The sequence below is a fragment of the Dermacentor albipictus genome, chromosome 10 (assembly GCF_038994185.2).
Source record: "Dermacentor albipictus isolate Rhodes 1998 colony chromosome 10, USDA_Dalb.pri_finalv2, whole genome shotgun sequence".
In the NCBI taxonomy this organism is placed as follows: domain Eukaryota; kingdom Metazoa; phylum Arthropoda; class Arachnida; order Ixodida; family Ixodidae; genus Dermacentor; species Dermacentor albipictus.
Genome location: NC_091830.1, coordinates 82,558,050 through 82,573,990, shown reverse-complemented (window position 1 = coordinate 82,573,990; position 15,941 = coordinate 82,558,050). Strand labels below are relative to the sequence as shown.

Sequence of the window (15,941 nt, the reverse complement as noted above, 5' to 3'; positions counted from 1 at the left end):
GTGGAAATCAAGAAAAAGAAATGGGCATTGGCCCGACATATAATGAGGAGGGAAGATAACTGATGGTCATTAAGGGTTACAGACTGGATTTCAAGGGAAGGGAAGCGTAGCAGAGGGCGGCAGAATGTTAGGTGGGTGGATGAGATTAAGAAGTTTGCAGGGACAACATGACCACAATTAGCACATGACCGCGCAGTTGGAGAAGCATGGGAGAGGCCTTTGCCCTGCAGTGGGCGTAACCAGGCTGATGATGATGACGACGATGATTGCCAAACTAAAGAATTCATGCATTTTTGCTTGTGTTGGACACCAGCATACTATACTTATTACGGTTGGAGCGATAATTCTTGCTGTTTCTCGTACACTTCATTTTCACGAAACCTGCACCCTTGCCCAACACGGTTCAAAACAGGACTGCACACCGCCAGTCGCCGGCCTTGTTCTCTACAGAATTTCACAACAGAACAACAAACACCGAACGCTATTACTATATAGACGCACGATTTCCCGCACGAGAGCTTTGTGACGTCTAAATGTTTAGGCGCTGTGGCCGATAGTACTGTCTTGCTCTTTTCTGCCATCTGAGCTAACCGTCGCGGAACGCGCATCTTGTCCAAGTACGCTCAGCGTCTCTTGCCAGAAATGTCGACATGTACTCTTATTGCATAGGTAATTAACATTTTAAGGTCGCATGTCCTTGCAAACCTACTTGTGAGTACTTCCATTGTTCTTAGGACACTATAGCGGTAACTTCTGCATTAAGCTAAGTTGATTCAGAAACGAAATTTCCCATGTTTTTCGCTACATATGGCTTTACTGAACTGCATGTAATTCTTTTTTATTATTGTTACAGAGCAAACAGCCTTTCACAAGAATTTGCATGGCGGAGTTTTCTTCGTAAACCAGATTCCGAAGAGCGAAAATGGAAAATACCTGCGGAGAAAGCTGCGTTCAGGACACCTGCGCTTTACGGGAAAAGCATCTGATGCGCCATAAGTTATCCGCGCATTTCTGAGCTGCGTTCTCCACGTGCGCGCAGTAGCATCGGTGATGTATATAATGTTTTAATTTTATCAGCTTTTAAAAACAATGATATCACGGTTGCAGAAAACTTTGTAAGCATTAGCAATGAGCTTTAGCGGATGCTACTTAGGTTCAGAAAAGCTAATACAACATAGCGACAGCCTATACTTTGCTCTATAGCCAATTAACATATCTAACATTCGTCACGTGCTTCGAACGCTAATAAGTGCAACAATCAACACGAATGTGCTTCCTTCAGTTGTCTTCTAAGAGAACCTGCTTCCTACGTGTGGCGTTTTTTTTTTTTTTTTGAGGCATGGAACGATAACAACTCTGGTAGCTTAGACGATGTCGCTAGAGTCCTTGAGAAAAGGCAGCCCACCAGCATAAAAGAAGTAGTAAATGTTCTAAATGAAGCGGTTGGAAGGCATGGTACATTCGCGATTTAATTAAGGAAAGATGTCGCAAAGGGCGGAGGTGCGGGAACCAAAATTCATGCCAACTTGCAGGCATTCTTGATTTGAGAACTTTCATGAACGAAAAGTTCGAAACCTTTAGAAAATATTTGGAAGGGTTCCGATAGGAACAGGGGGGCACGAAATCTGAGAATCAACTCTGTTGCAAGAAAAATTAACAGCTGTGGAAGGAACATAAATGTATAAGAAAGAAATTGTGGAGCCTAAACAATAATCCATGAGTATGAACATTGAAACTCAGGAGCTTTGAGAAATCCAAGATGAGGACTTCAAGAAAACAGTAATGGACATTGCTGACGCCTTGGGCATTGCATTGAATATTTATGATATTTATATCCTACATCGAGTACCATCAAAAATTATGGACAAGAGAAAACCCAATGTCATAGCGAAGTTTCTAACGTGAACTGCCCGTGACAAATTCTTGTCAGCTGCGAGGAAAGCAAAATTAGGTGCAAAGCAGCTATATTTTTCAGTGTAGATGAACCCCTACACATAAATTAACATCTCTGTCTTGAAAAATAAAGCCCTTTCGAGCAGCGGACAACAAGCCAGGCGGGAGAAGTGTAGGAAATATGTCTGGGTGTCGCAGGATAAGATCCTTGTGAGAAACGCTGAAAAATTTCCTGTTTTGGATAGGACCTGCGCTGCGGACCTGGAGCAAGTTCTTCAGGCGTAGATAGTGACTAGGACGTCAAATTTTGCCGCTAGGTTCGAGATGATTTGCAATTGTTGAAACTAGGAAACAATATCCATAAATTTCACCTGCGATATGCACTTTATGAAAGATGCATGTGCTGAACAAATCTGTTATGTGTATTGCAACAAATAAAATTAAAATTAATAAATTCTTAGTCATTCTTGTCTTTTCTAGATGAACTTAACTCATCAATTCAGGAAGATGTTTTGCCGTTTTTTCGCCTGATATAGCGTACAACTGGCTTACAGAGATCTATCCTCGGTATATAAAAAGCACTATAACATAAACTTGTGCGTAAACTATAGATAACCGCATAAACCGGTAAAATGACAAAATAAAAAAATAGATTTCATAATGTGTTCCTTATCGGACGCGACCGAGGTGCTATCAAGGCCTGAAAGATTGCACAAGGTTCGGTGAGAATAGACAGCGGATAGAACCATCGATATCATTCAAGAAACTTCCGATACATGCAGGCGCGTCCTGCGCTGAGCGATAGCATGCGACCATTCGAAAAACAAATACACGTGTCATTACGTAATAAAGTCTACAATGGAATTGGGCTGGCTAAAAATTCAATTAACGTTTTACTTCTCTAGAAAACAGTACATACAATGCTGCAGCTCTAGACTATGTGTCCCTTTCCACACAGAATTTTTATTTGTTCCCTGATGAACATGAAGTAAAAATATATTCAGACGCTTTAAAGTGGGTAAGGGTGAGGACATAAAGGGTTTAAAACTAGAACCTATTATTTGTGTTACTGAGCACTCAGTCCGTAAACAAGGTGTTTCCGCTAACTTTAGCCAGAATTAGCGGCGCTTCGTAGCCTGCGCTGAAACTTCTGAATCATGTTGGTCGCCGAAATCTGTTGCACGTCTCTTCTCGATGTGTGCCGTTCGGACTAGCCAGCTGGACATAGGCCAGCTTAGACCAACACATATAGTGAGTGGGACCTGCATGATTGTTTTCCTTTTGTAAGCTTATTTTTCAGTAGTCGTTCAGGCCTGGTTGGTGCAGGTCTCCTGCCTCACTTCCATACCTTGTCACTCGTTCTAGGCGCCTTCCGAAATGCACTAAAAAAGCAACACTCTCACCAAGTATGTAACTATTTTGGCCATAGAAGGTAAATATGTTTAAGCACCTGCGCGAGAACAATACACGCTTTTGCTCAATCCGCATAAAACGCATCCAAACATACACCGTACATACGTGTCCATTGTAATTAAAGGGAACAAATTCTACAATGCATATTTCAGGCTTTGTACGTGATCTTGGGTGGAGAAACATTTTGTTTCTGTAAAAATATGGAGGATTTTTGCAAAACACATGGAGTACTTTAAGTGTGTCCACATGGGGCACTGTTTGCTTCAATACCGCAGGATGTGTATGGAATGGCAGCTGCTACGATGAGGTTCCATTTGCTGACGATTTAACAACACTGTGTTACGTCTCTGAAGACGTCATATATAACCAAATGCATCATATTTAACGTCTCTCCTAAAGCATCGGTGAAATGTATGCTGAAGCCTCCCACATATTCAGTTCTCGAATATTTGATCATAAATATCAGGTAAGCCATCGCTTGCGTTCTATGCAATGAAATATACACAACCCTCCGTAATATCTGCTTGCACAAGGTAGTTATAGAAAGCATAGCACAGAAGCTGAGGCTATTATATGTAGAAGTGTCCCACTATGGAAACTTGTTTGGTTGAAGAATTCTCAATATGAAATTTTCCAGTATACATTTCTTCGGAATATATAGCCCTTTTAGGGCGATCGTGTGCCGTCCGCAAGAAAGCTTGTGTGCCTATTATGGGCGCGTTGTTAAGGACATTTCACGCATCTCCGGGTCATTGATCCATCTTGCAAAATCAGGTTTGGACTTCCAGTGAGCAGCGCCGCAAACTGAAGTAATCCAAGAGGTGAAAGGATGCTTGAAGTCACCATTAGTGCTCGCTCAGTTTGACGTGGTTGCGGATACCGAAATCTACGCCGACGCAAGCTGCGCAGAACTCAGCGCCGTGCTGTCCCAGACAGAACACAGCCTCTAAATAGTCATAGCCTGCGCAAACCTCTTGCCATCAAAGTCAACGCCAATTGTTCTACGAAAGAAAAGGATTGCCTTGTTATCATATGGGGCAATGTAAGATTTCCGTTTTACTTACACAGTAGGTACTTCAAGGTCGTAAGCGAACACCACACGTTGCACTGGCTGGAAAATTTCAAGGACCCTTAGACTAATCTGCACGATAGAGCCTCAGGCTGGAAGAACTTGACGTCACCGGGATTTATAAGTTCGAGCGGAAGCACTCTGACGCGACTGCATCTCTTGCGCCGCCATCGACCAATTACCGCAGGGCATCCAAATCGAGAACGGCCTGCAGGGAACAAAAGGTACTGACGACTTCACCGAAAGGAAGAAAGCCGACACCGAGCTTTGAAGCCTTACTGAGTACTTGGAATGCAAGGCCTGATTTTCCGACAGGGGTATTTAGGCGCAGATTGTCTTTGTTTTTCTTGTGAAATGACGTCAATGGGAAAACGTTTCACCTATTCGCGCTAACTTCATATCGTTGTGCCATCAGAACTACGGCCTGAATTTTGTCATAACCTGCACGGCAACCTCACCGATGGGCACCTCTGGCTTTCCTGTACGCTATCGAGAATACAAGTATTACTGGCCCCGCCTCGCCGCCGACGTTGCTGACTAGGTCAAGATCTGCTGATAGTATCAGCAGCGCAAGACAGCCGAGAGGGCCAGCACATTTGCTGCAGCCATTGAGCCTGCATGCCGACCATCCCAGCAAATTCGGATGGACCTATTCGGGCCCTTTCTAACATCAAAATCAGGGAATAAGTATATCGTAGGAGACATCAACGACCTTCGCGGTTATTAAACAAAAGCAACGCCCAAAGGTACCGCGGCGGGAGTGGCGACATTCTTGATCGAAAACATTCTGCTACAACGTTCTGTCCGAGAAATTCCCGTCGCCGAACCAGGAACGCATTGTAGAGCGAAGATTACGGAAGCCGACCGCTTGAATGAACGAAATAAAGGCAGCGAGTCAACCACAAGACCACCGCCTACCGCTCCCAGTTAAATCACCTTAAGGAACACTTCAAGTCTCTCGCCGATATGTTGAAACTCATGTCGACGTCATGCAGAAGATGTGAGATGCCGTCTTTCCGTAGGCAACCTTTGCTTACAACACGGCAGCGCAAGATACAACACAGATGATGCCATTTAAGCTGGTTTATGGATGGAACCGACGACGATGCTCTACGCCATGCTGCCACGCGTCAGCCACGAAGACGATCTCAGTGTTGCCGCCTACATCCAGCACGGCCAAGGACCAATCGGTTGCCGGCGCGTCATGACCCAGCAGCGGATTGAAAGACGAAAACAGTCTTAGACGACGCTAAGTGGATTACGCGCCCAGTGAATGTATGTTAGTTTGTACGCCAACAGGCCGTCGTGGACTGGTTGAAAAATTCATGCGGTGCTACTATTGCCCGTAGAAGATGCTCCGACGTCTTTGTTACTGCACTGCGAGGTTGTGCCTTGCGGTGGCACTCGAACACAGAGGCGCAGCGCATGACCTGGAGTCTTCCAAGTAGTGCGTTTCAGGCTCTTCTACGTGAGCTGAAGTGTGCTGTGAAAATTTTTCCTCTAACCCATTTTGTTTATTTTCACATGTTCTCCAATTTTCTGTTCCATTCGCAGCATGGTTATGACAAGTATTTATGACTTCTCTTTTTTTGCAGCTGCCACGCTTCTGCGGCTAAAAGCTCATATATATCAAAACAGATAAAGAGACTCGTGGACGCTTCGGAACATTCTCAAACATTATGGTTGTTCTTTCTGTTGTCTACGTTGTCCATAGCCTTGTGTACCCTTATTGTACTCATGACATGAACAGTGTTGCGCTTTCTAGAAAGCACTCGGGCCATTCATTGGAGTCTTCGGTGAGTCAAGTGAGTTGAGAGTACAAGGGGCGTGCGAGAAGGAGAGTCTCGAACCATCCCTGATTTTATAGCAAAATCCAGAAGAAACTGCAAGCGTGCACGATCGCCTTCAAAAATTTCAGGAACTTGAAGCCTTAGTTTTCGTAATGGCATTGTGTAGCATAGCCATGGCGTGCTCGCAATAACGCCAGACCAGTGAAGCATCAGCGTAGTCAGTAGAACAAAATGAACGTTTATTCAAAGGTGTAGAGCGTATTTATAAGTAGCCGAGTGGCAGGAAGATAGAAAGGAGCACGTGTTAGCAGTGATAATCCGAACTCGAAGGATCGCCAGATAAGGCGATAAAGGTGCGCGCACTTCGAAAATGCGTTAAGTTGCAACATTCCTTCCTCCTCAGAAATGAAAGCGTTGCACTGGCTTGCGTTCTCTCGTTGAGCGTCTCAGCGTTTGTTGGGCGACACCTGTATGCAACGGGGCCACTGGAATATCTGGTGCCGCAAAGTCTGGAGAACGGGTGCCATTTAGAATGCGCCGAGCAGTTATGCCTTCATCCCGATTCACCGTTTCTGGATGCTGTAGTTGTGTTGCTTGGTCCGGCTCACTGCGATGTGTGGTGGTTGTAGTTACTGTCGGTTTGTCCCCTGGTACTTCCTGTCGCGGGCGGACCTGGTCCACGTGCCGCTGGATGACTCCGTCCGATGTTTCCACGGTCACCATTCTCGCTCCCGACGTCGCCTTCACATGACCGGGCGTCCACTTGCTCCCCACACCGTAATTGCCGGCATACACTTCACTTGCAGGTAGCGGCAGCCAGTCATCTTGGTCCTCTTTTGGTCCTGCAAGTGCTGGAGGAAAGCATGTGTCCAAGCGTGAGCGTAGTTGATAGCCCAAAAGTAGCTCTGCTGGGGATTTACCCGATTTTTGCGGAGTCCTCCGGTAGTTAAAAAGCAACCGTACTAGGTTCTCTTCAAGTTTTCCTTTCGTCATTTTTCGAAGACCATCTTTTATCGTTCGTACTGCCCTTTCCGCCGCACCATTAGACTGGGGATGGTATGGAGCGCATCGAAGGTGCACAATGTTGTTTGCCACGAACAACGAGAAGTCTTGACTGGCAAATGGGGTCCCGTTGTCAGAAACGATCGTGCGCGGTATTCCAAACCTGCTGAAAATGCCACGCAGACAGTCAATGGTAGTCTGCGTTGAGGCATGTGACAAAGGTATTGCTTCGAGCCATTTGGTGTGTGCATCGACTAGTACGAGTATCATTTTTCCGCAGATCGGACCCGCGTAGTCCATGTGAATACGGGACCACCTTTCGCCTGTTTCAGGCCAGTTAACGACGGGAACTGCAGTTGGCATCGGCAGATTTTGCACACAGAACTGGCATTGTGCAGACACGTCTTCAATATTTTTGTCGAGGCCTGGCCACCAGAACAAAGAACGAGCGACAGATTTCATTGCCGGTGAACCCTGGTGCGTTTCATGTAGAAGATGCAGCACTCGCTCCCTAGCTTCGGTCGGTATTATGACCCTATTACCCCAGTAGACCAGTTCATGTGCTACGGATAATTCGAGCTTGCGGTCAAAAAACGGCAGTACGGCCCGGGCCATTCCGTTTGCGTTTCTGGGCCACCCATGTAATATGTACCGTTTGACCTCGATCAGGACAGGGTCAAAAGCCGTTAATGCTTTCAGCTCACGCGTTGTTATGGTGCCATTGTTCAGCTGGTTTAGCGACAGCACATATTCGGGCGGCTCACCGTCATCGTCAGATTCCGGAGATCTTTACGGAAGTCGGCTGAGGGCGTCAGCGTTCAGCATCTGTCGTCCTGGTGCATACTGTAGCCGGTAGCGGTAGGCCCCCAGGTGGAGTGCCCAACGTTGTATCCGTGCGGCGGCCATTGTAGGCGTCTGCTTGTACGATTTCAGCAGGCCCAACAATGGCTGGTGGTCAGTCACTAAGGTAAATTCCCGACCTAGAAGGTAGTCACGGAATTTCGTGACGCCGAATACCAGTGCCAGTGCCTCTCGCTCGAGCTGCGAATAGTTGCGCTCCGCCTGCGTTAATGTTCGCGAGCGGAACCCAATGGGCCTGCGAACGTTACCGGTCTTGTGAAACAAGACAGCTCCCACACCGTACGGAGACGCGTCACACTCCAGTTTAAGTTCCTTCGAAGGGTCGAAATGAACTAGAACCTTGGCTGTTTTAAGGCTTTGCTTGGCAAGATCAAACGCGTGCTCTTGCGGCTGTTTCCATTGCCAGCGTGCGTTCTTTTCAAGCAGTTGATACAATGGGCCAAGTGTGGTTGACATGTTCGGCAGAAACCGCGCGTAAAAAGTAATCATGCCCAAGAATGAACGTAGCTCACTGACATTACAGGGGCTCGGTGCCTTCATGATAGCGTCAAGGATTTTTTCTGTCGGATGAAGCCCATCACGATCGATCCGATGGCCTAGATAAGTTACTGCTGGGCTGCGCAAGTTGCATTTATCGAACCTTAGCTTTACACCGCGCTCTCGGAAGTGCTGTAAGACGTTTTTCAGCCTTTCGCCGCCGTCACTCGCTTTTTCGGAAATGAGCACATCGTCAAGATAAGCCTGTGCTCCTGGAAGGCCAGCCAATACCCCATCCATTTTCCTTTGGAATATTGCGGTCGGTGAGGCTATACCGAAAGGAAGTCGATTGTAGCAAAATAGCCCTTTTGGCGTATTAATGACGCAAACTTTCTTCGCGTTATCGTCTAGCGCCACTTGATTGTATGCATCCCGTAAATCCAGAGTGCTGAAATAGTCCCCATCGTGTAATCGGGCAAAAATATCCTCAATGATTGGCAATGGGTATTGCTCAGTTGCATACGCTGGATTTACTGTGGCCTTGAAATCCCCGCAGATTCTTACTGCGCCGTCTTTCTTAAGCACTACGACTATGGGCGTTGCCAATTCAGAGTGTGCCACCGGCGACAGCACGCCCACAGAAACTAGACGGTCTAGCTCGAGTGACACTCGCTCGCGTAGCGCGTATGGAATGGCTCTGGCCTTGCAGAACTTGGGTACGGCGCCTTCCTTCATGTGCAGGCTGGCTGGAGGACCCTTGATTAGCCCCAGTTCCTCGGAGAACACGTAGTTGTAGTCATTGAATATGCTGTTCACGCTGGATTCGCTCGAGTCATTTGTTACCGCCGAGGTCTCTACAAAACTAACCACTGGAGCACCTGCGCTGTTCAGCCGCTGGATTAAATCGCGACCGCAGAGGCTTGGTCCCGCACAGTCCAAGACTGTCAGCGCACACTCCACTGTCACCCCTTTATGACAAACCTGGAGCACAAGCTCCCCAAGTACTGGAAGGCGTCCTGTGTAGCAAGATAAATTGAGACTGGACGGTTTCAGTTTCGGCCATTGCTCACGGTGCTTATAATATAGTTCACGCGGGATGACACAAACGGGCGACCCGGTATCAACTTCCATGCTGAACTGCACACCGCACCAAGCAAACGTTCGGCGGATCGGCGGTTCCAGACAGCTTTTTCGTTGGGATACCAAAGTCCAAATGTGGGCGGCTTCGGATTCCTCGTCGGCTGAGGCTTCCGTCCCCAAGAGGGTGTTAGTTTGGGCTGTCCTTGCAGTGCCTTGTTCTCGAGCCCCGCGACTTCGACATTTCCTTGCAAGGTGACCACGTCGTCCACAGCGGTAACAGCGAGCGTTAGACCAGGGGCAACACGCGTCATTATGTTTTGTACTACCGTACCTTGCGCATTCTTGACGTGCGGCCGCCCTCCTCTCATCCACTAGAGTTTCTCTCTGATACGCCTGTACTTTTAGCACGGGTGTCGTTGCCGGTCCGATCATCTCTTTTACATCACTATCCGCAGCCTCAGCTGCAAGGGCCATCGCTTCAGCGTCTTGTAGCGTTAATTCCCGCTGTGCCAGTAGCTGCTTCTGCAGGGCACCAGACCGTATTCCACAAACAATGCAATCTCGAAGCATGCGATCCAAAGCACTGCCAAAATTGCAATTGTCAGCTATTCGGCGAATGTCTATCAGGAATTCATTAACAGGCTCGCCCTCCGCTTGACAACGACTGAAAAACTTGTAGCTTTCGGTGATTTCGTGTCTCTTGGGACTGTAGTGCTCACTCAAAACTTCGACGACTTCTTCATACGTCAATGCATTTGGCTTGCGTGGAGCCACCTTCCCTGCCAGCACTTGGATCGTATGCGTATTTAACGCAGCAACAAGCAATGCTCTTTTCTTAGTAGAGTCTTCAATCGCATTCGCTTCAAAGTATGCTTCTACTTTTATAAGGTACGGCTTCCACTTATCTTTGCCTTCTTCGAAGTCGGGAAGTTGGTGAGCCATGATGACCTTGGTTTCTCGGTTCTGCGTGAGTTCCGGTACAGCGTCGATTTTCACTGCATGGGTGATGTCCATCTTTGTCGCCACTGTAGCATAGCCATGGCGTGCTCGCAATAACGCCAGACCAGTGAAGCATCAGCGTAGTCAGTAGAACAAAATGAACGTTTATTCAAAGGTGTAGAGCGTATTTATAAGAAGCCGAGTGGCAGGAAGATAGAAAGGAGCACGTGTTAGCAGTGATAATCCGAACTCGAAGGATCGCCAGATAAGGCGATAAAGGTGCGCGCACTTCGAAAATGCGTTAAGTTGCAACACATTGGCTATCTTTCTTGTTTACAGCCTTTATCTTGTATGCATGTCTATTCGTCCAAATAACGTCCATTTCATATCGCTAGTGTTTTGCTTATCTCAGCACTCATTTTTCACGCTGTTTCAACTACAAGATAAGCGACAAGTTCTGGGGTACGTCTGCATTCTCCGAATTTCGCAATAGGCTCTTATTTCGCATTGTCATATCAGGCCGTTGGAAAACTGACAATAAACATTGAATAATTATTGGCACCTCTCTAAAAACGTTGACTACCAGTGAAGAAAACGTGCAGTTGTGTAACTGAACTATCCGCTAAACATTACGTTCACATAGTTGTGGATAGTGGCAAAATCAGTCCCTGACGACAATTCTCTGGCCTCCCTCGCACTAATTTACGCTGTTTTACAGGTGTTAGTGCAAGAGTGTGACGAAGTGCATAAATTTACATGGGCGTATGGTTCGGGGTGTTATAACGTGAGGCTATTTCAAAGGTTTCCATTCAATTTCTGCAATTTTGCCCTCCACGATTCGCCAATGATTCTTCAGGCCATCCGCACTTCAGCTGTCTGTCACTCGACGCCGCGAAACCTGCGAGAGCTCTACGTCTTCTGTGACATGTACACACAGATTATGCATGAATAGACCAAAAGCAAGCTAAATTGGCTTTTTTTAAAGGTTTCTTTGCGCACATTTTTAGTCCTAAAAAGTGCTCACCTCAAATCATAAGCTGAACTTTTTGATGGTCACCAGCATTCAATTACATTACAAGTAATTTCGGGATATAATCAAGTGCCGACGACAATATTCAACAAAGATATCAAGTTATTGTTTCAAGGTTTTCTCAAGTGCCCACTTTTGAGACGTCCAACCAACCTTGTTTGAACAAAGTTTTTATCTATGCCATATGCTCTACGTTCACAAAATTCCTGGTTAGTGCAGATGGCTCTCCACACGTAGGCATTGTATGTTATATATACCTGCGAAGCCAACCGGTTCTACGTTTTCCATAAGTCACCAGGGAGGCTAATATGCAGCGTTGAACTTGTGTTGGCCACTAATGCTGCAGTCCCTGAAGCACCCGTATTATGCACTTGAAAATTGTTTTTCTTAATACTTTAACATTAGGTTTATTTCTTACAAGAGGACAGAGAAACTGCTCTTCCACATTCCAGCAAAATACTGCACATTATATCTGAAATAAATAAAAGTAATAGTTATGTGGTCCATCTCTTATATTCATGCCAAACATAAGAGGTATATCTGTTCTAGCAAATATGCTTTCTGGACACATATAGAGCATTCGCCTGATAACCTCAGAGCATGATAACAAAAACGATCGAAAGCATCAAGAGTTATGTTCAAGTCCACAAACTCAAGGCCACTATGCTGTTCATCTCCAGCAAGCATAGCAGGGAACGTAGCTGCCTGTTCAAATACTGCTCGTATTTGGTGATGTTTAAAAAAACGATCAAGAAAAGTGATTTCCGGCTTTGGCATGTAAGCTCGTGAGGAAAAAAATAATAATTCCGTATGCACCAAAATTCGAAAAAGCAAATCTCTACGACTTTTATACAGTAAAAAAGAAATCAATAAATGCGGTTTGTGCAATATCCACAAGCGCTACCGCTATGTATTGGGCAGTAATCGAGCACAATTGTTTTTCTTTATTGGTTGCGATTGATCAGTGTGCCACGAATGCTGAATTAGATTGCCTCGAAGCCCATCTGCAGACTCTAAGGACGAAACTTGCTTACGCTTTTCATTTATTGAACGCAGCTGACATGTTCAGATATGCTTTTTCTTTGCATCGTGACGGTTCTAATTAGATTAGGAAAACTATATAGATTCGTAAGGCCTTGCGAATTCTCCACCCAAATTTCACCGAAGTTGTTTATCAAAGACGGCCACTCGTCCTTTCCTCGGGCCACTGCGAAAGGTGCTGAAGCACTGTGAAGCCGATGCCTGCAGCTACGGCCACTCACTTCCCTACGGTTGACAGTGCTGCAAGCACGGTTGAGAGTGCTGCAATACCCGTAAGCTGCGCGACGTACCCGAAGAAGCGATATCGGTGTAGAAAATGCCAGACTGTTTGCGATGTCGTTTCTACCCACCCTCGATCAACCGTAAGATCTTTGGTGAACAACGCTATGTAATCGCTCTGAGTTAACTTCTAGGCACCCTCTGACGAACCCAGCGCTTGGTCGGCAGAAAGCCTGAACGCAACGGACATGAACGAACCGCTAGTAGCTGGCGGTAAGCCTGAGACAAGCATGCAAGGTGACAGTGTGTGCCCAAGGCAATTAATCTACTGAAAGCCTCATAAAGAAACGCGCACCTTCTCCGTCAAAACTGATGAGGATGTCGACGACTGCGGAAGTATTATCAAAGCGTAAGCGGCCACAATGGGTGGCACTCAATGGCGCGACTTGCTAACGCCGTTTCCTTTCTTACTGGAACCGCACTGCTCTGATTCAATAATGATGAGAACATGATGACTACGTGGGAAGGGCACGCTGAGGAAATCAAGAGCTGCTTCGGTGACCCACTTTCAAAGAAAAAGAAGGTTGAGCGTACGCTTTCGCGAAGAACACAGTTGGGCGGGGAAACACGCAGAACGTTCCTTCAACTATTGACACTGTGCAGAATTATGAACACGGGCATGTCAGATAAAGACAAGGTTGGGCATCTCCTGAAGGACGTCCCCGAAGATGTCTACAATTTTCTTCTTTCAAAGGAGTACCTGCGTGCTCCGTCTAATCTAAGACCTCACTGCCGTGCTTTTGAGGCTCTGGAGACGCCACGAGTATTCCCAAAGTTTGGTAGAATTGACAACGCGACCACGGTCGCAAGCGTCTACTTCTCCATCTCTCATGACATCACCTTATTAGTACGTCAACCACCTAAAGAAAAATTGGAGCACTTTCAAGCGCAATGTGGAGGAAGAAACGCAGGACGGGAGTACCTCTAATGCGCACTTAAAAATTAAATTATGGGGTTTTACGTGCCACAACCACTTTCTGATTATGAGGCACGCCGTAGTGGAGGGCTCCGGGAATTTCGACCACCTGGGGTTCTTTAACGTGCACCTAAATCTAAGTACACAGGTGTTTTCGCATTTCGCCCCCATCGAAATGCGGCCGCCGTGGCCGGGATTCGATCCCGCGACCTCGTGCTCAGCAGCCTAACACCATAGCCACTGAGCAGCCACGGCGGGTAATGCGCACTTGACGTAAGCTGTCCTGAAGAGCCGGTAGTTTGCCAATTGCAAGCTAACAGTGAAAATCGGCCCTTGCGTGATGAACGCGTCCAGGTCGACAAGGCGGAGTTCCGGCATCCTTCGCGTACCTTCGAACGCCATCAGAGCGCACAGACCCAACGCCTTTCTCCCTGATATAGCCAGCCTCCGATCCCATTTATTGACTACCCAGGGTACCGCGAGCCACCTATTTGCTATAGCTGCGGAATCTGTGGGCATATCTGTAGGTATTGTCGCTTACGACAGTATGAAGTTTCGGCGATCCCACATTATCAGTCTTTAACCCGAGACATCGCCCCGTGGCAGCCCGCTGCGTCTCTTCGACGACATCCACGTGATCATGTATCCCCGCGTGTCTCCAGCTTCCGAATGCGGACTTATTCCACCTCCGACTCACGGTCGCTCTCTTTCAACACCACCCCAACTGGGAAACTAGCAGGTGTGACCGATCGAGATGAGGTCGTGGGACGGTCACGTAGTCCTCCGCATGTCACCATGCTCAAAAACGAAGTATTTGTCTGTGTTGATGATCTAAGAACCGGTGCTCTATTGGATACGGGTGCTACAGGTTCAGTAATGAATATTTTGTTTAAAAATTTGTCGATGTAAGAACCGCTGCTTTATTGGACACCGGTGCCACAGGTTCAATAATGAGTGTTTTGTTTAAAAGTTGTCTTGGACACAAAGTAATGTTCGCGTGGGACCAAATGATTACTTTTCGTAGAGTTGGGGGCGAACCCCTCCGGCCCGTTTATGTTGGCTCTGCTATAGTGAGTGTTGGTGAACAAGATTTTCCAACTGAATTTGTTGTTTATGAACACACCATTCACCACATAACCGTTGGGATTTACTTTCTTGGTAAATGTGGTGAAATGTTGAATTGTGGGCTGCTCAAATTTCTCTTAGAAATCAGATGATAACACCCATGAGAGTAGTGTCTGACTTGGGAAAGCAGGGAATATTGTGTGTCCCACGATGTCCTTTCACCGGCTCACACGATGGCATTTGTTCCGGTGACTTCCACACATTGCCCTCCGCATCGCTGTCATGGTTTACTTGAGGCATACTTCCCTACCTTGTTGAAATAAAACCATTCTGGTTCCTGGATCCATTATATCGTCTGTAGATGGTCGGGCTCACTTGTGGATAGACCACAGGTTTTTTTTTTTAGCAAGTTTTACTGCCGACAGTACTCAATCTAGCCACCTTTTACTCCGAATTTACGGTCAGTATTGATGTCGTTGGCGCTTGTAGCGATGTGAGGGCAGAAAGTCACCACTACTACTTGGAATTCTGCAGCATGTCAAACAAGTTGAAGTCCCCTTCAGAACGGAAAGAATTGCAAAAAGTGCTCGTCCGCTGTGCGCCAGTATTCGATTTCGCGCAAGACGAGCCTGCAATTTTGCTTCCTGGTTGGGAATCCAACATCAGAGAAGCGCGGGCCAAGGGATGCCTGTTCGCCAGAAGGCGTACGGCGTCTCCTGCAGAAAGAAAAGTCGCCGACGAGCAAGTTTAAGAAATGCTGCGAAAAGCCGTTTTCCAGGAATAGCATCGCTATTTACGCGGCATCACACACTCGGACACCGCGAGCAAAGATACGGGTTAACGACACAATTTCCAGCCACGCCATAGGAGCGGAAGCGACACCAACACGGAGTAACGCTATGTGCAAACAAGGCGTGAACGTAGCCTTATTCCCTGTTTACTCCATAGCTTCCCGACTGCTTTTCCACCTAAGCGGCCAGAAAATCAGGCATTGAGCCTGATCGCTATAGGACCGATTTTTTGGGGGGCTCAGAATAAAGAACGTTTCCGCATTCTCCCAAGCTGCACTGGCATGTAAACGTAGAA

General features: G+C 46.8%; 1 protein-coding gene and 1 long non-coding RNA gene across 2 annotated transcripts in view; one reads left to right on the top strand and one right to left on the bottom strand.

Moving 5' to 3' along the window:
• LOC135904214 (luciferin 4-monooxygenase-like) overlaps nucleotides 1–1,328 on the top strand; it is a 45,184-nt gene extending 43,856 nt beyond the window's left edge. The window contains exon 5 of the mRNA XM_065434854.2: nucleotides 854–1,328. Coding sequence (XP_065290926.2) covers nucleotides 854–996 — 143 coding nt within the window. The 3' untranslated portion in view covers nucleotides 997–1,328. The remainder of the gene's footprint in view (nucleotides 1–853) is intronic.
• A 5,055-nt stretch (nucleotides 1,329–6,383) lies between these two features.
• Nucleotides 6,384–10,662, bottom strand: LOC135904204 (uncharacterized). Its single transcript, XR_010565038.1, has 2 exons — nucleotides 7,086–10,662; nucleotides 6,384–7,016 (listed from the first exon to the last, which is right to left on the bottom strand). It is a non-coding gene; the product is annotated as an uncharacterized lncRNA (long non-coding RNA).
• Nucleotides 10,663–15,941: the final 5,279 nt, after the last annotated feature.